The 24,318-nt window shown below is 42.6% G+C and overlaps 3 protein-coding genes across 4 annotated transcripts in view; all 3 read left to right on the top strand.

The window, feature by feature from the left end:
- The first annotated feature begins 1,701 nt into the window (after positions 1–1,701).
- LOC134617452 (lecithin retinol acyltransferase-like) lies at positions 1,702–8,402 on the top strand. Of its 2 annotated transcripts, none has more exons than XM_063462701.1 (2): positions 1,702–2,321; positions 7,589–8,402. In XM_063462701.1, the coding sequence occupies exons 1-2, from the start codon at positions 1,746–1,748 to the stop codon at positions 7,739–7,741; spliced, it is 729 nt and encodes a 242-aa protein (XP_063318771.1). In that variant the 5' UTR covers positions 1,702–1,745; the 3' UTR covers positions 7,742–8,402. The 2 variants fall into 2 exon arrangements, with proteins under 2 accessions (XP_063318771.1, XP_063318779.1); XM_063462709.1 differs by lacking the exon at positions 7,589–8,402 and adding an exon at positions 2,983–3,045.
- Positions 8,403–9,479: 1,077 nt separating this feature from the next.
- LOC134617441 (lecithin retinol acyltransferase-like) lies at positions 9,480–13,105 on the top strand. The gene is made up of 5 exons (XM_063462689.1): positions 9,480–9,735; positions 9,897–10,002; positions 10,128–10,202; positions 10,923–11,075; positions 12,856–13,105. Exons 1-5 carry the CDS (start codon positions 9,518–9,520, stop codon positions 13,009–13,011), a joined length of 708 nt encoding a protein of 235 aa, XP_063318759.1. The 5' UTR covers positions 9,480–9,517; the 3' UTR covers positions 13,012–13,105.
- Positions 13,106–14,280: 1,175 nt separating this feature from the next.
- rbm46 (RNA binding motif protein 46) overlaps positions 14,281–24,318 on the top strand; it is a 30,773-nt gene continuing 20,735 nt past the window's right edge. The window contains exons 1-6 of the mRNA XM_063468836.1: positions 14,281–14,515; positions 15,494–15,674; positions 15,908–16,064; positions 16,848–16,977; positions 18,695–18,792; positions 22,211–22,604. Of these exons, the coding sequence (XP_063324906.1) occupies positions 14,281–14,515; positions 15,494–15,674; positions 15,908–16,064; positions 16,848–16,977; positions 18,695–18,792; positions 22,211–22,604 (1,195 nt within the window). The remainder of the gene's footprint in view (positions 14,516–15,493; positions 15,675–15,907; positions 16,065–16,847; positions 16,978–18,694; positions 18,793–22,210; positions 22,605–24,318) is intronic.

Genomic DNA, 24,318 nt, shown 5'->3' with positions numbered 1-24,318 from the left:
TTAATTATGTTTCTGTTTGCAGGCGTTTATATTTATTGGTTGTATTTTTTTATATTTTATCTTTTCTTTGCACCAATTAGAAATCTGGCACCTATCTCCAAATATACAGGATGTTAGCGTAATCCAGCTGAGGGGTGATAACTTTTACGATGCCTCTCAGCAAGTTTAACTGGTGTAGATGTCCACAGTTGTAGCTGTATGGCCATGCAAAGAGTGGGGGGATTGTGGAAATTCAACTCAAGTCTTTTTTGTTTTTTTGTTTGTTTGGTTTTTTTGCCAAAAATATTTTTCAGTATTTCACAGGAGGAAATTTTAAAGTATGATGAATTTGGGTCATAATTAGGTATTTTAAAAATGCTAAATGTGTCAGTTATGGCTCAAAATATATTAGCAAGATATGCTAATATATGGATGCATCTAAGCTGAAATCCCAAATCTGTTACCAGGCAGAAGAACAGCTGAAATATCAGCAGGGGAAAAAGAGAAAAGAATAATAGAATAGAATAGAATAGAATAGGATCCATTCATCCATAGAATAGAATAATAGAAATAAAAAAGGAGAACGGAGAAAGGAGTACCTGGTACCGGGCTATGGTAAATGCCTACAAAAACAATGCCATGGTCCATCAAGTCTGATGAAAAGCCACAGCAGGTATAAATGACGTCACAGGGCTATTGGCTGTGATGCTATAATGACACACGCACATTAGGTGGTCCTCAATTGTTATGGAAAATGACTAAAACCGAGTTAAGCTGAATTACCAGTTCAACTAGTGGTAAAGGACTAGTCCACAGGTCCAGTTCAGTGAGTCCAATTAGCGAAGTTGAACTAGCTGCTACAACCACCTAGTCACCATTCACCTGTCAGTCAAACAAAGGGCCACACCCCTAACAGTTGTTATGATGGGTTAAGTTAGCAACAGAGATCAAAACTGTTTCTGCAGGAGGCTGTAAACACGTTCATTTAAAGTTGAACACTTTAACACAGGAGTCTGTGGGAGTCCCAGCCTCCAGTGGTCGTTAGAGGAACTGCAGTTTATGTCCCTGTTTTGGCATTTCCAGCTCCAGAGGTGATGATGTGTTTAAAGCCCTCACAGGGATTTTTCGGGGGAAGCTCGGAAGTAAACAAGGAGTTTAAAGTGATACCAAGAATAATGACTTTATTTACTAATCAGTTTTCTGAGTTTAACAAACAGGAGCTGAGCCTGCAGCTCTCTCACACGCACACACACACACAGACACACACACAGCTCTGCAGACACACTGCCAGCTCACTCTGCCTCCCTGTGAGTGTGTGTGTGTGAGGCCATTTGGTGGCTTTGGGAAAGCTGCGACCTCAGCACAGTTCCCAGGAAGGTGGTGGTGATGAATGTGTGAGAGCCGCATTTTGCTGTGCTAGAAAGTTGTGAACTCTCTGCATTTTGGCTGGTGTGGAGGTGGTGAACGCGGTGGAGGTGGACGCTCTGCGGTTTGAGCTCTGTTCTGTTTTTGTTTTTCTGCCGTGGCCTCATACCTGACTCACAAACCTATTCCAGCCGCTCTGTAGATCCCTGAGAGCCCCCCCCCCACCCTGCCTGCCCCACACCCTGCTGCCCCACACCCGGTTTTCACTTGCAGCCTCTCTTTGCGGTCATGACGTCACGACCCCTCCCCTCCAGAGTGAGGAGGAAAACTCGTGGCTGTGCGCAGAGGAGGCCACAGAGAAGCAGATCAGTGATCACAGACCGGTTTACTGCAGCCTCACCATGCTGGACACGCTCACCTTCCTCCTGGAGAAGCTCTTCCTCCTCGCGCACATCAAGCTCTCCAGCCTGCTGCCTCCTCTGGGCGTAGAGTGCGCAGAGCCACCGCCCACCAGCAAGCGCTGTGACCGGGAGGACTCACCGCCGCAGCCCGCCTCAGCCTCTCACCGGTTCCAGCGGGGAGACCTGCTGGAGGTTCCCCGGACTCTCTTCACCCACTTTGGCATCTACCTGGGCGACGACCGGGTGGCGCACCTCATCCCGGACATCCTCCCGGCGCTGACCGCCGACAGCCGCCAGATCGAGGAGATGGTGACCAACACGCGGCTGCTGCTCGGGGTCATCGCAAAGCGCGCCAGCGTGCGCGTGGACTCTGTGGAGGACTTCGCATACGGCGCCGGGATCCTGCTGAACGCCATGGACCGCTCGGTGCGCAAGAGCCCGCTGGCCGGGGAGGAGGTGGCGCTGCGGGCGGAGCGGCTGGTGGGCACCGTCACATACAGCCTGCTATGGAACAACTGCGAGCACTTCGTCACCTACTGCCGCTACGGCACCGCGCAGAGCCTGCAGACCGACAAGGTGAGCCCGAGCCCAAGACCGACCCGGCGTGTGTTTTATGTCTAACATCTCTCCTGATGGTAAACACACCGCAGTGAACAGAATCTATGAAGCAGAACCTGCTCTGTTTATGTGTCGTTGTATTTCCATTATAAAAAAAACTGGCCTTTTTGACACTTGAAGTTTGTTTACAGAACTTTAAAGTTATATTTGCCATAAGTTCTGCTGCCCTCTTTGCCAGATCGCTCTTGAAAAACACATTTTTGGTGTCACTGACACTCAGAGTGACTCCGTATCATGTATGACAGATGTGTCTGACACATTTTAACAGATTATAGGCCAACAAGTCATTTATGACAATTTAAGTTTAATTTTTGGCACAACATTAGAGCGTTTACTGTGACAGGGCTGCACTGATGCTTCACAGTGATACACTTTTTCCACGGTAAGCAGAAACAGTTTGTCCTGCTGCAAATCTTTATTTATTCTCAACGTTTTATTTGAATGTGTGGTTGAGGTGCATCCAAGCGTGTTTAAAAGGCTGTAAACAAAGCCCTGTTTTCCTTTCCTTTTACAGCAGTCATTAGATTTTGAATGTGTAGATGGTTTGTGAACTTGAGGCTGGATTTTTAAATGTGGCGCCACAAAAAATCTGAATATTAACTCTTTATCTGTTACCTAGTTTGGTGCAGATGGCTGTGGGTGCTGGCAGAAAACGTGACACAGACTCAGACCTCGGGCTCAGGTGACATTCACAGCTCAAACTCTGGTGTCATTAAACATTTTCATCCTTTTCAGTTTTTACATCTTTTCAAAGCCATCCACTGGGCCAGATTGGACCCTTTGCCAGGCTGGCTCTAGACCACGAACCGCATGTTTGACATCTGTTTAGACTGATTGAGAAGTAATATTACAACAGTTTTCACAGTGAAACACACTGAAAGTAAATAGTTACCTACATGACATTATTATTATTGATTAAATGCAATGACATTACTTTAATATAGCAGCTTTTATCACTTAAGTAGCCTAAAAATAAAAAGAATCACAGCAAACAGGATCACAGCATCGTTTGCAGCTTAGGTTCACAAACACAGTCAGTGGTTAGTTATTATTATTGCTATAGAACCAGCTCGCTGTGTTCTGCCATGCTCTAGTCTGGCTGCATCTTATTTCCTGTCCACAGATCTTTAAAAGTTCTACAGAGGGTAGAAGAGAGGAGTGGAAAGAAGCCATAATAGCAATAATCACCGATAAAAACACATCCAAAGTGTGTGTGTGTGTGGGGTGGGGGGTGGGGGGGTGTTTCCTCTTTGTACAGCTAACTCTGTTCACCGCACTGATTTATTCATGAGCTTTAAGTCTTCATTTTCAGACATTAAAAACAACATTTACAGCTCTCTGCCTCTGTTTCCAAGTGAATGTGAAGGTGCTTCTGAGCAGAAAAGGAAAATCTGGGTCACTCCTTGGAAAAGTCCTGAGAACAAGAGCTGCATTCAGACCAGAGTCGCCTGCCAGAAACCAAAAGGCAGCAGCAGAGTCTGGGCTGGTACGCTCTGATGATGATGATGATGATGCAGCAGAGGCTCCTGCACGTCAGAAAGCTAACCTCTCTGTGGTTAATTCAGATTGTGGTTAGGCATCACAGAAGCAACTCTGTTTGAGGCTGTTTGGGTTCAGATTGGCGCCGTCCTTTTGGGTTTTGTCCAAATATCTGAAAAACTAGAGACACTCCAGTCAGCCTCAGCTTTACTTTATGCTCCGTGCTAATAAGAAATGCTAATGAGAAAACAGATTATTAGCATGTTACACCATTTTCACCAGTTCCTCTGAACATCTAAGTTCAAAGTAAAAAGTTCGAAGTGAAATGTTCATTACATTTGACATAAAAGCACAAAAAAGTAAAAAAGTAAAAAAAAAAAAAAAACCTGACAGATAAGTAATATATTGAGTATTTAACACTCAGGAATATCATTTATTATTATTATTTGAGCACCAAAGCTATTTTTAGCTAACAGTTTACTTGCTAGCTAGGATGACTCAGCAAACATTGTATTTGTCTGTTGTTTTTGTTTGTTCGTGTTTAAGCAGTGCCTCAGTCACACCTAGAGACCGGTCAGCGACCGCCTGGGAACCTCCAGTCTATTCAGTTTGATTCATTTTATCTATATAGTCTCCTCAAGGTGCTTTATATTCTAAGGTAAAGGCCCCACAATGAAACGGTCCCTAGGTTGCTGAAGGGCGCTGCACCAACAACTTCCTTGTGATTGCATTGGTCATTAGAGGAAGGTTGTCATGGTGATCAATAGTTTGCGTTAAATACAGCGACTTGTCTGCAAACACTCACATTTTACACTCTGAGCTTTAGTGAATCTTTAAAAAAGTGTGACTCAAAAAACAGAACATTCGCCCTCAGTAAAAGTTGTGGCTTACTGCTAAAACCCACACACATGTAAAAAAAGGCAGCTATTACTTTGAAGGTCAATGATTCCTGATTTGCAGTTTGCGTTATCACAGTGTCACTACTGCTTGGTGAGTCATAACAACTCGGCATCTTTCACACAAACTACAGGTGAACGCAGCTATCAGTTAGCGACCAAATCAATTGCGAGGATGTTTTTAGTGCACCACCAAATACATGTTTACGACCACTTTCACTCCACCAACCCCGTTAAAGTATATACACAGTTTCCCTAGCGACCAGTGGTTGGCAAGCAGTCTGTAGGACTGTGGAACTTGGGCCTGATGCACTTGACCTACAGGTCCTTCTCAAAAAATTAGCATATTGTGATAAAGTTCATTATTTCCTGTAATGTACTGATAAACATTAGACTTTCATTTATTTTAGATTCATTACACACAACTGAAGTAGTTCAAGCCTTTCATTGTTTTAATATTGATACATAACTCATGAAAACCCAAAATTCCTATCTCAAAAAATTAGCATATTTCATCCGACCAATAAAAGAAAAGTGTTTTTAATACAAAAAAAGTCAACCTTCAAATAATTATGTTCAGCTATGCACTCAATACTTGGTCAGGAATCCTTTTGCAGAAATGACTGCTTCAATGCGGCGTGGCATGGAGGCAATCAGCCTGTGGCACTGCTGAGGTGTTATGGAGGCCCAGGATGCTTCGATAGCGGCCTTAAGCTCATCCAGAGTGTTGGGTCTTGCATCTCTCAACTTTCTCTTCACAATATCCCACAGATTCTCTATGGGGTTCAGGTCAGGAGAGTTGGCAGGCCAATTGAGCACAGTAATACCATGGTCAGTAAACCATTTACCAGTGGTTTTGGCACTGTGAGCAGGTGCCAGGTCGTGCTGAAAAATGAAATCTTCATCTCCATAAAGCGTTTCAGCAGATGGAAGCATGAAGTGCTCCAAAATGTCCTGATAGCTAGCTGCATTGACCCTGCCCTTGATAAAACACAGTGGACCAACACCGGCAGCTGACATGGCACCCCAGACCATCACTGACTGTGGGTACTTGACACTGGACTTCAGGCATTTTGGCATTTCCCTCTCCCCAGTCTTCCTCCAGACTCTGGCACCTTGATTTCCGAATGACATGCAAAAGTTGCTTTCATCCGACAAAAGTACTTTGGACCACTGAGCAACAGTCCAGTGCTGCTTCTCTGTAGCCCAGGTCAGGCGCTTCTGCTGCTGTTTCTGGTTCAAAAGTGGCTTGACCTGGGGAATGCGGCACCTGTAGCCCATTTCCTGCACACACCTGTACACGGTGGCTCTGGATGTTTCTACTCCAGACTCAGTCCACTGCTTCCGCAGGTCCCCCAAGGTCTGGAATCGGTCCTTCTCCACAATCTTCCTCAGGGTCCGGTCACCTCTTCTCGTTGTGCAGCGTTTTCTGCCACACATTTTCCTTCCCACAGACTTCCCACTGAGGTGCCTTGATACAGCACTCTGGGAACAGTCTATTCGTTCAGAAATTTCTTTCTGTCTTACCCTCTTGCTTGAGGGTGTCAATGATGGCCTTCTGGACAGCAGTCAGGTCGGCAGTCTTACCCATGATTGCAGTTTTGAGTAATGAACCAGGCTGGGAGTTTTTAAAAGCCTCAGGAATCTTTTGCAGGTGTTTAGAGTTAATTCATTGATTCAGATGGTTAGGTTAATAGCTCGTTTAGAGAACCTTTTCATGATATGCTAATTTTTTGAGACAGGAATTTTGGGTTTTCATGAGTTATGTATGCCCAAATCATCAATATTAAAACAATGAAAGGCTTGAACTACTTCAGTTGTGTGTAATGAATCTAAAATATATGAAAGTCTAATGTTTATCAGTACATTACAGGAAATAATGAACTTTATCACAATATGCTAATTTTTTGAGAAGGACCTGTACATGTAAAAAAAAAAGGCAAACCAGTTAACGTCACAGGGGGCGCTGTCTTGCACAGATGTGCAGAAGGGAGACCTCTAGTGGTAGGAAGCTGTACATGCTCCTCAGCTAAAAGAAACAAAGGAAAAAATACATTTAAAAGTTTATTTTCTTGTACATTAAAAAAAATATATGTATATCCATTTCTGCACACACATACAAAATGAAAATTCTTGCTGTATATACAATATTATCCTATCTTATAATGAAACTGAAGCTAAACGCAGCAGGAATGAAGAACAGACTGGTTTCTCTCTTGCAGCAGAGAAACTTTCCCCTGATCGAGTTTCACTTCCTGTAATCTCTAACCTAAACATCAGACCTGTCTGCAGCCTCAGAGTCTGCCTCTACAGGTTCATTACGGGGGGGGGGGGGCTAGGGGCCAACAGAAGCTCTTAAAAGGACCTCTGAGGGCCCCTCACTAAAATAAACATCAGGTCAATTATGGTCGTTATTCTCCTACAAGAGGTCGGCTTAGAGAAAGTCTTGAGACTGGTGCTTTACTTCATTTGTATCGACCATAAAAAGCTCTTTGATTTGAGCTTTTTGGGTAGTTTTTGGAGGAGAGAATAGGGTGAACTTATTCTGTGTCTAATAGTTTTATCTGTGTATTAAGTGAATCACTGGGTATAAATTAAAAAAAAATACGGCCTAGAGACCAACCAGCCTACCTGCTTTACACCTTGGAAAACTGCTGAGTGTTTTGGGGAGTTGCCCTGGTTTTAAAAACTGTGTCACGTTGATTTTATTTGGGGGTTTTTACTCTCTGTTCACTGAGAAATAAAATTAATCCTGAGTTTATATTTGTCTCGTCACATTTAAAGCTCTTCAGCTGCTCTATTAATATAATCATAATTAATTTTGTGCCCGTTTTACTCCTCTATCTCCAGTTTTGCGAGTGGCTGAAGTTGCTGATCCGGGACCAGCGTAACGCCATGCTGACGGCACTGCTAGGGCTCCTTTCCATGGCTTATATGGGAATATCCGTCAGCACTGCCCTGCCAGCCTTCCTCATCCCCTTCACCCTGTGGATGGCGAGCTAAGAGCCGCCTGCAGCTGCACTTACTGTCAAGCCTTACCGCTGGTTCAGAGCTCACTGAGCAGCCATATTGGAAGACCAACAGTGTGGACGTAGTCTTCTGCAAACATTTTAACTTTTCAAAAAACTTTTTAAAATTGTACTTCACCATCTGGTAGCTTTTTTCTGCTGCACAGAAAGTGATTTGCTTTTTATTTTTTTTCAGTTTGTTTCTTTTTTTTTTTTTTTTTTAAGGAAAAAATGGAGATGGGTAGTTAACAGAGTTAGCAACAGGCTCAAAATTCACCAAAACTCAAAAACGTTGTGCCTCCAACGCAATTTGGTTGACTAATGATGTCTCAAGGTGAAAGGTCGTGCTGGTAAAGGAACCAAAGATGACTTATTTATTTTTCTATTGAGACCATACATATGGTTCTGAAGGGTTTATTGACTTGAAAAAAAAATTTAACTCTGCTTTCCATCTTGACCGTCTTAAAAGACATGAAACACTAAAGTCAGTCATTTAATTTCCCTACATTTGAATGTTCCTTTTAGTACTGTAACCAGGTGAAGCTCATGTGTAAATGTCTGTAGATAGTCTACATGACCTGATTGTTTCCTAACAGTCACAAGCTTTTGTACAGAATTATTTTTTACCTCTTTGTAACAATGTGCTGTGTTTTATATGTAAATAAAGGAAATGAAGGCAAACAGATATCTTGTATTCCTTATCAGCCACATAACCACATCGTCAGTTCCACCCTTGTTGGAGTCTCCGAGTTTCTTCTGTCAGTCAAGGATGTGAAAGTTTGAAAAACTACTTTCCTTTTGTTAGAATTTTTAAGTCTTGTTAATGATTTTCACCAATCAAATGTGAAGACCTGACAAAGTGAAGAGATTTAACACTGAAACATTTGGGGCTGCATTTCAGTGCCGTTGGAGATTTTAATGAAATGATGAATGCAGAAAAGTAACGTCCAACATAAAAATGTATGATCCACCGTGCAATACCATCTGCAAAGCATCTGATTGGCAGCAGCTTCATTTTTCAGCACGGCAATGATCCCAAACACACTCACTGCCGGTGCAGTAAAAGCATACCTGGATACAAAAACACACAATGAAACACTATCAGTCATGGATCGGCCTCCCCAGAGTCCAGACCTCAACGTTAGTGAAGCAGCGTGGGATCATTTTGACAGAGAACAGAACGAAAGGCAGGCAGCATCCAAAGAAGAGCTTTGAATGTCCTTCAGGAAGTCTGGAGAACTATTCCTGAGGACTACTTAAAGAAATTACAAGAGAGCATTCAGGCTGTTTGAAGAATAAAGGTGGTCACACTAAATATCCACTTTCAAGCTTGTTAGAATCGTACCAACTGTTTTGCTTCATACAATGCTTCTCATGTTTCTCATTATAAATGTAGTCTTCTATGGATTGGTACACTGTTACCTCCATCTGTTGGTGACATGTGGAAACTACAAGTACATGGAAACAATGGCTGCAGCTTATATTATCTGACAGATGGTGAGATTCTAATATGTTTCAAATCAAATTTGAGATTCTGCATTAAGATTTTAAAAGTTTATTTGTGACCAAGGCAAGGATCTTTGATCACATTAAAGACTCTAAAATGTTGTTAGAGATCAACGTCAACAATGTAAAATGTGACTGTAGAGTGTGCTGCTCAAAAAAGCTCTTAAAGGTTCCCAGCAGTTTCTAATCCCCTCTCTGCCCCACCCACCAGCAGAACAAAACCTCACCGCAGACAGCTCCACTTTCCCCTTGGTCTCCTCTCGACATGTTTCCCCTGCCGCTTCTCGGTCTGCTTTTTATCTCAGCCTCGGGAATCGAGCCACCGGCGGAGAAGAAGAAAGAGAAGGAGAATGAAGAGGAGCTGGAGTGTCATGGAGCGGAGAGGAGGAAGAGTAAATATGACATGATATTCACCAGAGGAGACCTGCTGGAGGTTCCCAGGACTCTGTTCATACACTTTGGGATTTACCTGGGCGGAGGCAGGTAAGGGTGACAGACAGCTAGAATATCAGTGAAACACTTCAAAGGTTTCAATTCTGTTTCAAAAAAAGTGAAAATGTTGCTGATTTCAGCGTTTTTCCTTCCTTTCTCATCAATGTCTCACACTTTCCATTTATTTTTCCTGACTCCTTTCCTTTCCACAGAGTAGCTCATTTCATCCCAGACATCATGCCCGTCATCTCCAGTGATCAGTATCGGATCAGACAGATGGTCTCCAACACCAGACTCTTACTGGGAGTACTGGCTAAGGTACACCAAGTGATGCAGCAGCTGAGCATCTGGTTTAATGTGCAACAGCTTTTTCTCTCATAACAAATGACAGCAGGTAAAGAATCAGTTGTAAATGAGATCTAACTCGTGTCTTGTGTCTGCAGTGTGGCAGTGTGAGGGTGGACTCAGTAGAGGACTTTGCCTATGGAGCAGACATACGGGTCAACCCTATGGACAAGGTGAAATCAGGACAAAACAAATCTAACACTTTAACTTCTTTAACATCTTATAATTAGAGTACTTAACACATTATTCTATTATTGATAAGTCCTTAGTCTAAATAGTAATACACCCAAAGGCACTTTATTGGTATGAGATATCATAAAGTTACATTTAAGGACTTTTTATACTATTTTTATGCTAGACTGTGGGCTTAATATACATGAACCCACTCCTGGGTTAATCCTAATTAGTGAGTAAAAAGAGAAACACTTGCCTGTGAAACAACACCTCTTATAGCTTTAAACTGAGAAAAAGAGAGAACACGGTGTTTCCTTTCAAATGTTTCTGGCCACCAAACTGGGAATTAACCTTCTAAATAAATGTTAATCTGAAGGGATTATAGATGTGGCAACGGCTGCAGGCAACGTGGGGTTATGGTAAATACTCTTGTATTTATATAGCGCTTTTCTACCAATATTAAGTGCCTTTTTACTACAGTTGTGAATATAAAGCACTTTCCTACTATAATCGAGCACTTAAATCACTGTTCTGCTACTACTGAGACCTCAAAGTGCTTTTCTACTACAAGTCCTATTCACCCAGTCATACAAACACTTTTTTCCTGTGCTTGAGCATTTTATCAAACATTCAAACACACACCCACACAGGGGCAACCTGGGGTTTGGGATCTTGCCCAAACATACTTCAACATGCAGGCTGCTCTCTTCTGTGTGCAGGTATTAAGCCATGCAGTGCTGAAAGGGGAGGAGGTGGCCATAAGGGCAGAGAAGCTGCAGGGAGAAGTGCCCTACAGCCTGCTGTGGTACAACTGTGAACACTTTGTCATGTACTGCCGATACGGCACCGTCATGAGCTTCCAGACATTTCAGGTGATCTTAGAGATGATAATGTTTTTTTCTTATTAATAGATCAATGCATCTTAAAATCACATTTTGAAACTACAGGACTGTCGTCAGTTTGTCTTTTATAGCTGATAGAAAGCTCAACTTTTTGTTGTAGTTCTCCTCAGTTTATGTGGAAGCACTGAAAGCAGCTGTAATGGCACCACTTGTTCTTCTCTGGATGGGTAAATGCCACAAAATTCAACATTCAAGGTCCAACTCCTCAGTGGGCGGCATGGGTTCAAATCCTGCTCCTGACTTAGGAAATGAAAAATGGAATTAAGAAGTTAAGCTGCTGAAATACCAGTTGGAGCGCTTTTGATGATTAAACTATGAAGATAACTGACTGTCATTAACAGCTCAGTCACAGTAAAGCAAGAACAGGACAGGAACCTCCTTGTGATCAGGGGAAATGAGCAATTTCATTGAATTTCTTCATATTTAGCAACCAATCTGGTCAACCAGCTGTTCACCAACATCTATAATCTTGGGGGCCTTTTTTAATGGCAAGGCAATTGCACAGGAGACCTGTAATCCACAATTTGGATTACCTGCATCCTCCTGGTTGGCAAATAATTGCACTTTATAAAAGCAGACAGATTGCTAACCTGCTGCTTTCAGTCGGTTTCAGTCTGCAATACCAGTGAGTGACATTCCTCATTTGGGGGCGCCACTCGACAGCATATCAGTGAATGCATTTAAATATCCATCGGACAATCTATCCTCATGTAAAAACTTCTCACCCAAACTTTGACCTTAAGGCTCAGAATCTCTGAAAGAACAGCAAACAGCTCCTCCAACACTGAACACACATCAGATCATGCTTCTTTCCTACACTTCAGCTGCGAAGCAGTTGTTTCCTGCTGCAGATTAACACTGACCACAGATCAGACCAGCCTCTTTAATAGGGTTAAGCCTCCCTGTTGCAGCAACAGGCCCTGAGTGAAAGCTCTTTTGTTGTTGCAGCATTGTTCCGAGGCCGTCTGATTGCAGCGTGTGATTAAAAGCATGTACCATAATCGTGAAAGAAGGCAGTAAACAAAGATGCTTGTCCTGCAGTGCATGAACTGGAGGAAGACGAGTGTGGCAATTAAAGTGAAATTGAAAAAGTGCAAAGCTGCTTAAAGAACGTCATTTGGATAGAAGACATGTAAAAAAAGTGAAAGTTGTCATTAAAGACAGCTGCGTGGTAGCATGTCAGTACCTTTAAGATTAGACAATGTATCAGTCAGCTGATAAACAAGCACAAAAGCTTGTGTTGTTGATGGTTTTCACTTGTTTCAGAAGTGATTGTCTACAAATGTAGAACCATGAAAACCAGATTACTGTGCAACTACTCCATCTAGTGGAAACACAGTGCTCTGCACTGCAGTCCAAAAGAACATACACACACTCACTGGCCAATTTATTAGGTATAACTTGCTAGTACTGGGTTGGGCCTCCTTTTTGCCTTCAGAGCCATCTTAATTCTTAGTGGTCCAGATTAAATAAGGTGCTGGAAACATTCCTCTGAGGTTTGGGTCCATATTGACATGATGTCGTCACACAGTTGCTGAACATTTGTCAGCTGAGCATCCATGATGAGCAGTTCTACTACTTCCCAAAGGTCCCAAATAGATCCGGTGACTGTTGAGGCCATTTCAATTCAGCGAACTCATCGTCATGTTCGAGAAATCAGTTTGAGATGATTTGAGCTAAGGCTTTTAAATTACCATCACTATAATAGATGGTTTTACATTATTGCCTTTCTTCTTCTTCTCCTTATCAGTTCTGTAAGACGATGAGGAAGCTGCTACTGAGTCAGCGTGTTGCCAAGGCAGCGGCAGTGCTGGCACTGTGTTTGGTGCTTTACCTGCAAGCTGTGAGTCTGTGCTCTGTGCTACTGGCTGTTATACTGCCTTTCCTCATCTGGATGGCCTCATGAAGAAAAACTGGCCATTCAAACTTAAAGAAATTTGCCCCCTGAACAACAAAACATTCAAAAAGGAAAATTCAATAAAATATTTAAAGTTCAATAAGTGTTGAGTCCTGGCATTTTTACAGACTTTTAATCTGAGTCATCAACAAGAGAAAAAATGTTTGGAGTCAAGGAGAACAAGAAAAATAAGTTTCCCTTATTTCTTGTATGTTCAAATCTTATATTAAATAAACTTTTATTTTAATTCAGCAGACTTCAGTCTCTTTGTCTTTTTCAGGTTACTTCAAGTGTAGATCTGCTTTAATCACAATTTTAGTTCAACCATTAAAAAGCAAATTTATTAACATAACATGATGACTATATGGTTTTGTGTCATTTTATTATTTTTTGTTTTTATTACAAAATTATTCCAAAATTATTTTACACATGCTTCGTTTACACTTTATTATGTATTTTGTTATTTTTTATTGCTCCTATTTCGTTTCATTGGTGTTATGATTTATTTGGGTTATTTAATGTAAATAAAATCACATTTAGATTTTTGGAGGGGTATGTTAATTAATTAATTATCATTATTATTATTATTTATTTTATTTAATTTCCAAAGTTCAGGGTCATACTTTAAGATTTTATTTTGTTTTATTAGATTTTTTTTTTTTATTAATTTCATTTCTGTTGCCCCGCCTTCACAGAGGAACGTTGTGATTGGCTGACGGGAGGCCAGCTTCATGTCACTCACAGGTGTCAGGTTGGCCCGGCCTCTTTTCTCGGTGAATCGTTGATGAAAAGCGCAGCATCGTCCGGGAACGGGAGGGTTTTATTTCACTGTGACAGGAAATGGCGCTGGAAAGAAGCGGTAAGATTTTATCCGACCCAAAATAAAGTTTCATTATCATGGTTTAAAAAACGGTCGGAAGAAGAGAAAGTTTAAGTTATATCACGGAGCTGCTAGCATGACGGCTTGCTGAGTTAGCAGCGGATCGTTGGTTGCTTTTAAGCTTTAAACTAATAAAGTTAGCTACACACCAGCAGTTTAGAAAGATAATATTAGTGTTAAATGTTGCTGTTTGGCGTTAAGATGTGAAGTGAATGCTTGAAAGTGTGAAAAATAAACTACAAAAGCAAACAAAAGCTAGTTTAGCTTTTATAGCGGTTTTAGGTTATATACGAAAACCGTGACTTAGAAAACAGGCAAAAAGCACAGATATAATATTTTCAAAAGAGTAAAATAAATTATAAGACACTAAAAGTTCACATTATCCTCGGGTTCAATTTATGAGTGTTGCAGTCTCACCTGAGCTGGCAGGTAACCCAGCTGTTTGTCGGACAGAGGATCCCAGGGAGGGAGACGTGGACACGGACTCGGGTGAAGAGGCGAGGCCGCTGGTGATGGAGGAGGACTTAAAGGTGATCTGTGCTAAAGAGATGGCTCTGCTGTCCCTGATCGATAAGACGGGCTACAACATGGTGCAGGAGAACGGGCAGAGGAAGTACGGAGGTCCACCTCCAGGTATGTCAACCTGGGACACAGGTAAAACAAACAAACAACAGGGTAGCTGTGGAGTCCCATTTGTGTCAAAACAGATGTGTATGAGAGAGGCAGGTACCAAGGTGGCTCCCTGTTTACCTGGTTAGATCACGTGGTAGCCACGCCCTGTGGACTGCAGGCAGCAGGCAGAGAGGAGAGAAATGTCAGGTGTGAAGCAGAGATCAGAGGGGAAACTGTGGACTTTGTTTTCATTTAAACTATTTTATTGTTATTAAGGCATACATTTTAATTCACTAATTTTAATTATTTGCACTTTTTTTAATAACTGATGATATTCTTCTTTATTGCAGTTCATTGTATTTGTGTAAAACTGAACTATTTTGCATCCTGTTCTTTTGATTTGGTGATTTTATTTTTACTCGTTTAACTTGCAGATGAATAAGTCTTTTATATATTCATTTTGCTTTAATGAGTTTCAAATAATTTATTTTTGCACATTTAATTTTCTTTACTTTTACAAATATGAATTAATTTTTTTTAATTAAAAAGTCAATTCAATAATAAATTATTATTTATATATTCTAAATTTTATTTTGACACTTTAGTTTACTGATTTTAATATACCTTATTTAAGTTTTAATTTTTGTATTTCAATTTATAAATTAAAAAAAAATGATTTTGTTACATAAACTTTTTTATTTGTAAGTCATGCATTCATTTTTTTACATTTATGCTGCTTTCAGTTTATCATATTTACTGTAATCTGTGCAGCTGTCCTCTCTCGACATGAGAAATACCTGCAGCAGCATCTGCTCCACTCCACATATTTTAATAATAATAATTCTTTTTACTTAAGCTCCTAATTAAAAAGTCGTCAACCAAAAAAGAAGAATAGGTCAGTAGAAATCCCAGAAATACCTTCTAATCTGATCAAATAAGTGATAGAAATGTTTATGAATATGAAGGCTTTGATCAGCTGACTCTGTGTCTGTGGTACAGGCTGGGAGGGTCCTGCCCCCCCGCGGGGTTGTGAGGTGTTTGTTGGGAAGATTCCCAGAGACATGTACGAGGACAGCCTGGTGCCGCTGTTCGAGAAAGCCGGGAGGATCTACGAGTTCAGACTGATGATGGAGTTCAGCGGGGAGAACCGCGGCTACGCCTTCGTCATGTACACCGACAGGTCGCTCGTCTTCCTCAGTTTTCTTTGACTCTTGCGTTTGTTTTTCAGGTGGATGCAGATAACGTTACTATATGGGGCCCAACCATGTTTATATGTGTAGTACACAGGCATTTTGAGTCACGTCACACTGAGTATATGTTCATTTTTTTTTTTTTATTGGTAAAAGTAGTTAAGCAGTCCAGTGAAGTGAAATCTGTGCAAAGGGGTTAAAAACAAGTGTTTCTGTGCTCCAGAGAAGCAGCTCAGAGAGCCATCCAGATGCTGGACAACTACGAGGTGCGCCCAGGGAAGTTCATCGGCGTGTGCGTGAGTCTGGACAACTGCCGCCTCTTCATCGGCTCCATCCCCAAAGACAAGAGGAAGGACGAGATCATCGAGGAGATGAAGAAGGTAAAACAGACTCACTCACTGACCCACAGTTCCTGGTTTCCATATGTGAGACCAGCATCTTTTAACTGTTTGGGTCCAAACCTTTTCCTCATCACTGCTAATGGAAATGGAGGAGGGTCAGACCACTGTAAGAGGAAGAAGACGGTCTATGTTAAAGTCTTGCAGGCAGCAGATGGATCATTTCAGGTTCAGTCTGGCCTGCTGTGCAGCTTTAATGTGTCCTAACTGTGGAGGCTTCGCTTCTTTGCAGAGTTTCGCTCTCACCTCTCAGTTTGAGCCTCAGCTGTCCGCTCTCTGCACAGCTGCTGTTTAATTCAGTAATGATTGATCTGCACCTCGGCAGCTTCCTCCACCTCCTCCTCTCCGTCTTTGATGAAAAACCTGAAAAAATAGCTAAAAATATTCAGTAAAAAGATGGGTCTCCTATAGATATTTGTTTGTAAATTTCATGTTAAAGATGGTAAAAATGGCCTCAGTGGGAAGGAGAGCAGAGCAGCCCACTGGCCGTCTGTCAGTTTGACACTGTGGGTTTTTGATGGGAGTCACATCTGTGCAGGACGCCTCCTGTTCTATGTTTATGGAGCTGGTTTGTGAATTTTATGATGATAAAACATAATATATATATTATTATTTCAAAAGGCTTTCTAACAGGACAAGTTAAGGCACTTTGAAATCAGATGATTCCTTTCACTCTCCCTGTATTACTGTTTGCTCTCTGCTCTGAAGCAGTGTGTCTCTCAGATCTCAGTTTCTGCTCCTCCCCCTTTGCGTCTGTGTGTCCAGGTGACGGACGGTGTGGTGGACGCGATCGTATACCCGAGCACCACAGACAAGAACAGAAATCGAGGTTTCGCCTTTGTGGAGTACGAGTCCCACAAAGCTGCAGCGATGGCTCGCAGGAAGCTCATTCCAGGTAGCCTTCCTCCTCCTCCTCCACGTGTTTCCTTCCTAACCTTTGAAGACATCTGTGTGTCCACTGTTTGTTTTCACTGTGCTGAGTCACACGTGTGCACCTGCAGCCTTTGAGCTGACTCAGTTCCTCTCAGCGTCCAGCAGAGGGCAGCACAGACTGACTTCTGAGTCTGAGGGTTTATAGAGGAAAGACAGCAGCTTCCAGAGCTCTGATCGTTTAACCAGCAGAAGATGAGTTCACTGATGTAGAATCCACAGGAGTGCTCGAGTCCTTTAAGCACCAAAATCACAAAAACAGAGCGATGAAGGAAATTGGAGCTCCAGCCGCTCTGAGTGATGCGATGATGTAAGGGAGAAAACAACACAACCCGGCATGTTTGCTTTTTGTAACGGCAGAAGAAACATTCAGAACTCCACATGGGTTTGAACCCACAACCTTTTTGCTGTGATACAAGAGTACTGCAGAAACAAACTGCTGTTATGAATCTGAAGCAGGTCAGACGGTGTGTCTTGTATTGATGAGTTCGGTCTGCAAAGACAGGGGGAGTGACTGGTAATAGAGGTCATGATCAAGATTCTTTATCTGTCACATGCATAGTTATACAAGTACAACACACAGTGGAATGTATCCTGACACGCTCCTCGACTGTGCAAAAACAGAACATTATATACCTATACATTAAGTGGATATATACAGTAGGACATTATGTGCAGTAAGTAGCATTATATGCAGAAAGTAAGTGAATTATGTACATTAAGTGGATTAAATAAGACAGTCTGGAAATTTGAAACTGAAAATCTGAGAAAATACACATTGTGCAGATAATAGCACGCGTGCAGTTTCTGCATCCCACTGACCATTGAACCAAACACTGTAGGTGCCCAGAGGTGTAACCCAGCTGTGTGCAGAGGGGATGAGGTGTTATTGAAGGCTCCATGTGGCTGCTTTGAGGCAGGGTGTTCACCTACGCCTCTTTTTTTTTTTTTTTCGTCTTTATTTTTCAGTTTTACTCATATTTAAAGCTCAAACGCTGGAAAAAATCACATTCAGTGGCTCTAACAGTGCTAATCATGTTGGATAACTGAGTCGTGATTATGAGAACACCCCTGCAGTGTCCCCCCACTTTGCCCCCTTTTCCCCTCCCGATGAGTTTGCGCTGCTGTCCGGAGGTTCGGCTAGCTGTTTCCTGTTGCTATCGGTCTCAGCCCCTGGGCTGCATCGGACATTGATCCTTCAGTCAATCGATTCACCGGATTAACCACAAACATGTTCCCCAGCTGCTTATTTTATCTTCAAACTGCTGCTCCTGCAGATTTCCTGCACGGTGGAGTCAGACACCTGTCAAGCAGGTGTTGATTCAGGGCAGCTACAGGAAACTGAAGGTATAAAGCCGAGGTTATTACTGTAACCGCCAGCGGCAACTTTAGAAGGGAAACAAAGATGAAAAGGTTTTTGTTTCCTTTAAAAAAAATTTTTTTAATGAAAGTGAGATTTAAAATGAGAATCAAAATGGTCTGAAACAGGAAGTTTAATCAGGAGGAAGAGGAGCCTCACCCGCTGAGAGCGACGTGAAAACTTCCTCTTTTTAACAGCCACCCTTGTTATGTGTGTGTCCTGCCAGCAGAGAGCCAGCTGTGTGCGTGTTGTTCATTCATTGACGGGTTTAAACCCTCAGCACCCTCACGTTACAGTCACGTGATGCTGTTGTGTCCCGCAGGAACTTTCCAGCTGTGGGGTCACTCCATCCAGGTGGACTGGGCGGAGCCTGAGAAAGATGTGGATGAGGAGGTCATGCAGCGTGTTAGGGTCCTTTATGTACGTAGACACACACAAACACACGTATATATTTATATCTTTTTAATTTAGTTTGTTTGTTAGCAGTGTAGTGTCCACAGGTTTAAAGGTTAAAGTTAACCTTGAAAAAACAGTTTCAAGGAACCATGTTGAGTAATATATCATATGAAAACACAGAGAACTGTCCAGTGTATGCCCTACTACGTCACAATGATGTCAACATGTTATGATAAAAAACACAAAGTTTTGCGCTCTCTGAGTGCTCTTGTTGTCATAGATTTAACACAGTCTGTGACGCTGGATGTAAGAAAGAAGTGTTTTAATTTTCTGAAGCATTTTTAGCGCCATCTTTTTGCCGGTACAGAACGTGACACCACCTCGCTGGTTTGTTGGTTGCTACATTAGTTAATGTTAGCTAGCGACAGAACCAGTAACTTATTGGAAAACAAACTGAGCTAATGTTTGTCACTGTAGATTTAATGTAGGGTGATAAGTAGCTGAACTGTGATTGGTGGAAACAGGCCTGGATCTGGCGGCATCGTTTATGACAATCCATCCTTTCCTAAACCTGACTTCAACCCTCGGTTTAGCGAGTCGGGCCTCAGCGAGTGTAACGAAAGTTGCGCTGTGCAGCAGAGGTCGGCGTGTGTTCAGGCAGAAACCCATGAAACACTCAGCTGCCTCGCCCAGATCAAAGGTGAGCAGCAGCAGGAGCTGTTCACCCTCCAGGGGATCAATTACTGAGGAGGCTGAAACACTGAGGTGTGATCCGAGGCCAGCATGTACAGTGCGAGGGGTATTTTTAGCAAACCAAGCCCTCGACTCAGCACAGAAAACCTGCTCGCAGCTGATCCGTTCACTCGGCCTCTCATCAGCCACAGCGATGAAGTTTAGAGAGAAGTCGAGCAGATCTGTTCGTCTGCACAAAATGTGACTGCTTGAGTTTGTTAAGACTTTTTCCACTAACATTGGTGCTAGATGGAGTTTCAAAGACACTAATCGAGCACTTTTTCCACTAACATTGGTGCTAGATGGAGTTTCAAAGACACTAATCGAGCACTTTTTCCACTAACATTGGTGCTAGATGGAGTTTCAAAGACACTAATCGAGCACTTTTTACTGTGTTCGATTGGCTCTTGTTATACCTCTCCAGTCACCAGCTCCACTGTCTTCTGCTTTGGTTCGGCTGGAACAAAGACAGTAAATCTTTAAAACTCTAAAGGTGTTTGTAAGGAGTTCGATGAAGCTTACATGTCCAAAACAGAAAGCTTGTTCCTGGATAAATCTGCAGCTCCACGGTAGTTGAGGCTTATCCTGCTGGTTTGCTGCATGCATTGCAAATGAGCTGGTTTTCAGTTCAGGTCTTCCATCTAGGAAATCTCAACCAAAACGTTCCCGATCATTTTACCATTAAGTTTAATGCACATCTCTGCTATAGATGTTTGCTGAGCATGTCATGGGAAGGTTGTGTGGCAGGACTTGGTAGATGGGCTTAACTGAATATACAACTTTATCGCTGCCAAAAGGCTGATTGAACAAAATAAAAAAGCAGAGCAAAGTAACTGAAAAACTCACGCTGACAGACAGACATCAGGGAGATGGACCGCACTAGGGAACACAGGTGAACTAAATCTGACTAACGAGACGGGGAAGCTGAACTGAGATGGGGACTACCAAAACAAGGCAGGAAACATAAGAGAGACAAATATATAAAAACGCGGGACAGACAAAAAGGAAACAGACACAGAGACATGACTGACTGGTGAGGGCTGACTTAACAGAAGTAAAGTTAAGTCACTACTCCAACTATGGAGCCTCCTCAGGAAATTGGTGAGTCTGACCCTCAGAAACAGGGGGGTAACATCAAGACTGAGAGGGATCACAAAAAGGAACTAATTACTAATTACAAACCTAACTGAACAAAACTCAAACTCAATATGAAAAATAAATAAAATTGTTAGTTAGTAGGCCATGAACTCGCTTTTAATTGTATATTTGGGGTGTATTAGACCAGCACCTTTCTCTCATTTCAAAGTCTCAGCTTTGTTTATGGCCAGAAGTTGTTTTTAGGTCTTAACAGGCAGGGTGTGTGTGCCTGTTTCATGCTTGTGCAGTTGTGTGACAACAAAAACAGGGAACAGCTTTATTCTGAATTCAGCTGCTATAAAACACCATCGAGGTGCTAGAAAAAAGCAGAGCCACAAAAGCTGCTGACACTAAACATACAGGAGCCTTCTCTGTAATATTGTTGGGTTCCTACCTTACAATATAAAGCACCTTGAGGCGACTGCTGTTGTGATTTGTTTGAATTGAACAGAAAAATGCACAAAATGAAACATTTGAATTCATCTGTACTCAACACACGAGACCAAAAGGAAGCAAACAGAAGCAACGCGGCGAGCAGAGACTATGGGAAATCAATTAAATGATTTCTCAGCTTCGAGGCAAGCAATTGGGTACTGCTGATTGGCAGGGCAATAAATACTTTACAGGGTTACCTAGGCAACCTAGTGTCCTGTATTGATAAACGGTTAGTGACAGAGCAAATCTACTTCCTGTCTGGCTCTTCACTTAAACTCCCATCGCTTTCTGCCTGTCTGGATTTATTTTGTTATTCTGGTGATTTAATTGACACCATTTCCATCCAGAGTTGAGTTCCTCCTGGGAGTTTCCGAGGAATTCCCAGACCAGACGAGAGAAATAATCTTTCCAGCTAATTCTGGGTCTAAACCCAGAATTAACTTGGTCTGGTCACAGTTAGGGTTGCCTGAAAAACCTGAAAAAAGTAGGTGCATATCTCAGCCAGCTTCTCCTAACACTGCCCAACATTGGCTCCTTAAGAGCTTGAAAAAATAATAGAAGGCAGCTGGACTTGTTTAAGTTCGTGAAGACGTTTCTACTCCCGTCCAAGAGGCGCTTTCAGGTCTGAAGCCAAAAGATGGAGAGACCCAGGAGTTTAAACCGTAGTTGAGATTCTCCTCTTAGGTGGCTGTTAACCCTCTATTGATCACATAACCCACAATGTCTGGAAAAAAGGCTTTAGCTATTATCATCACTGGGGGTTGAGACCACAGTGTCATGTGACCTTTTGAGGTCACCTGAGGTAAGGTGAGTGGGGAAGCCTGTTTTCACTTCATCCAGTGAAATCATAACAAATGAAATGGTTCTGGGTCAAAAAGTGGTGAGATCAACGAGGACATGTAATGCCACACGCCTTTTGTTTGATCATTTTTGAAAAGGTTTGACTAAAAATGTGAAATCACAACATTTGTTTGGTGCCATAAACAACCTTTGGGGGAGAGGGATGTTCCTGCTGCTGTTCGGACATGGTTACTAGGAATAAAAGTGATCTGTATTGTCTGTCTGCTGTATGTTTTATTTCATTTTCTGCTTTCAAAGCCTGAGCAGCCACATAAACTAACTCTTGTTTGTACTTCAGGTGCGAAACCTCATGCTGGAGACGTCGGAGGAAACTCTTCGTCAGGAGTTCTCCCGCTTCAAGCCGGGCTGCGTGGAGAGAGTCAAGAAGCTCACCGACTACGCTTTTGTCCATTACCGCTCTCGCAGTGACGCCCTCACCGCACTCAGCCTCATGAACGGAGCCCAGATCGACGGAGCCGCTGTGGAGGTGACGCTGGCCAAACCAGCGGGTGTCAAAGACGGAGGTGCAGCTGGCCGGAAGTGCGGCACCAGAGGTTGTCAGGGAGGAGGAGGAGGGAACGGAGGAAACGGGACATTTGGGCCGCACAAGAATGATGGAGGGATGATGGGAGGAGACCCAATGAGACTGGTGTCCCTGCCACTGACAAACCCCTTCTACAGTGGGAGTCGAGGTAAGTGGAGGAAAAAATAGAAATCTTTTATATGGTTTTTTTTTTTTTTTTTTTTTTTTTTTTTTTTTTTTGCCTCTGATGTAAATGTGAAAGGTCGCTGGTACGATTCCAACCAGAGGCACAAATCCCCTTTGGGGCTGGGTCAGATGTAGTCTCCGGCAGGAAAAATAAGAAAATAATATTTAATTTGATAGGCTGCAGGTTACCTTTTCTTTCAATTTCCAGCCTTTTTAATGAAGTGATATTTTCCACTGGTGGGCTTTGTTTCTATAACCTGCATTAAATGTTTTGGTGAAGTGAGAAAGACCATCTTCTGCAGAGATCCACAGATTGGCATTATTAAAGGGTCTAGTGTCAATGATCCTCTTCATACTTTTCCTTCCACTCATGACGTTTTCCCTCAAAGTGAAGTCGAAGGGTTAGCAGACAGAGGCAGGAGGCCAGGAGTTTTGAAATGCCCTGGGAAGATGAAGAAGGAGCTGTCAAAGTTTTGGCTCTCTTCAGTTATTTTTTTACTGAGTCGTCCAGTATTTGGAGCTGAGCCCCTCATTTACTCTTGTATTACTCGTGTTTAGGTCAAACACATGAGAGGCTGACTGAGCTGAAGTGAACGTGGAGGGTGACTGCTGATTTTTTCTTTTCCAATTTTTTACCAGTGAGTGATAAATTTGAACTTTTTAAGGATTTTAAGTCTCCTTAAAAAGGGCGATCGTGGCTCAAGAGTGGGCAGTTTGTCTTGTAATCGGAAGGTTGCCGGTTCGAGCCCCGCCTCCGATAGTCTCGGTCGTTGTGTCCTTGGGCAAGACACTTCACCGTTGCCTACTGGTGGTGGTCAGAGGGCCCGGTGGCGCCAGTGTCCGGCAGCCTCGCCTCTGTCAGTGCGCCCCAGGGCAGCTGTGGCTACAATGTAGCTTGCCATCACCAGTGTGTGAATGTGTGAATGACTGAATGTAGTGTGAAGCGCTTTGGGGTCCATAGGGACTAAGTAAAGTGCTATACAAATACAGGCCATTTCATTTCTGCACAGAAATCAGTCCCAAATGAACACAGTGAAAACTCTACAGAAAGCTCTGCTTTAAACAAAATCTGATATAAACTTTGGCAAATGGACTGGTTTTTAAAGAGTGTTTTTTTTACTCTATGCAACATGCCTCATTCACACCAGCTTTCTATCTAACACTGTGAAATGACCGGACCCACACAGTGTACAGTTGCCATGGTTTTGGCTTTATTTTTGACCACAAGCACCTTTTTATGTTTGGCACTGTCTTGTTGCCCGGAGCCAGCTCTCTCTGTGGCTTCCTCCACTACACACAGCGCTCCCACCAGTCTCTTCCATCACTTTAAAAGGGCAGAGAGTCATCAGTCCCATCATAATCACCTGTCCCCTCTGACATCCCGGCACCACCCCATGAGCTCACTGCACCACCCCTCCACTGCAGCAGGCCAGAGACCACATCCCTGCTACACACTCACATTCTTATAAACGCACCAGAGAGCAACTCGGGCTTCAGTTACTTTGGCATGCAGGCTGGATTAGTCTATGACCTGCTGTACCTCAACAGCCACTTTACCATAGAAGTCTGTAGCATTATGCAGAAAATAGCAGATTTCACTGACAGAAATATGAAGTAATGGAAGGGAGAAGATTCAGGCGGCACATCTAAAATTGAACTTTGGTTCCATATAAAAATGACAGCTTTTCATTCAGGTC

This window comes from Pelmatolapia mariae, linkage group LG3_W, assembly GCF_036321145.2.
Source record: "Pelmatolapia mariae isolate MD_Pm_ZW linkage group LG3_W, Pm_UMD_F_2, whole genome shotgun sequence".
Lineage (NCBI taxonomy): Eukaryota > Metazoa > Chordata > Actinopteri > Cichliformes > Cichlidae > Pelmatolapia > Pelmatolapia mariae.
Note: the sequence above shows the minus strand (reverse complement) of the source record. Positions and strands in the feature narration are given on the sequence as shown.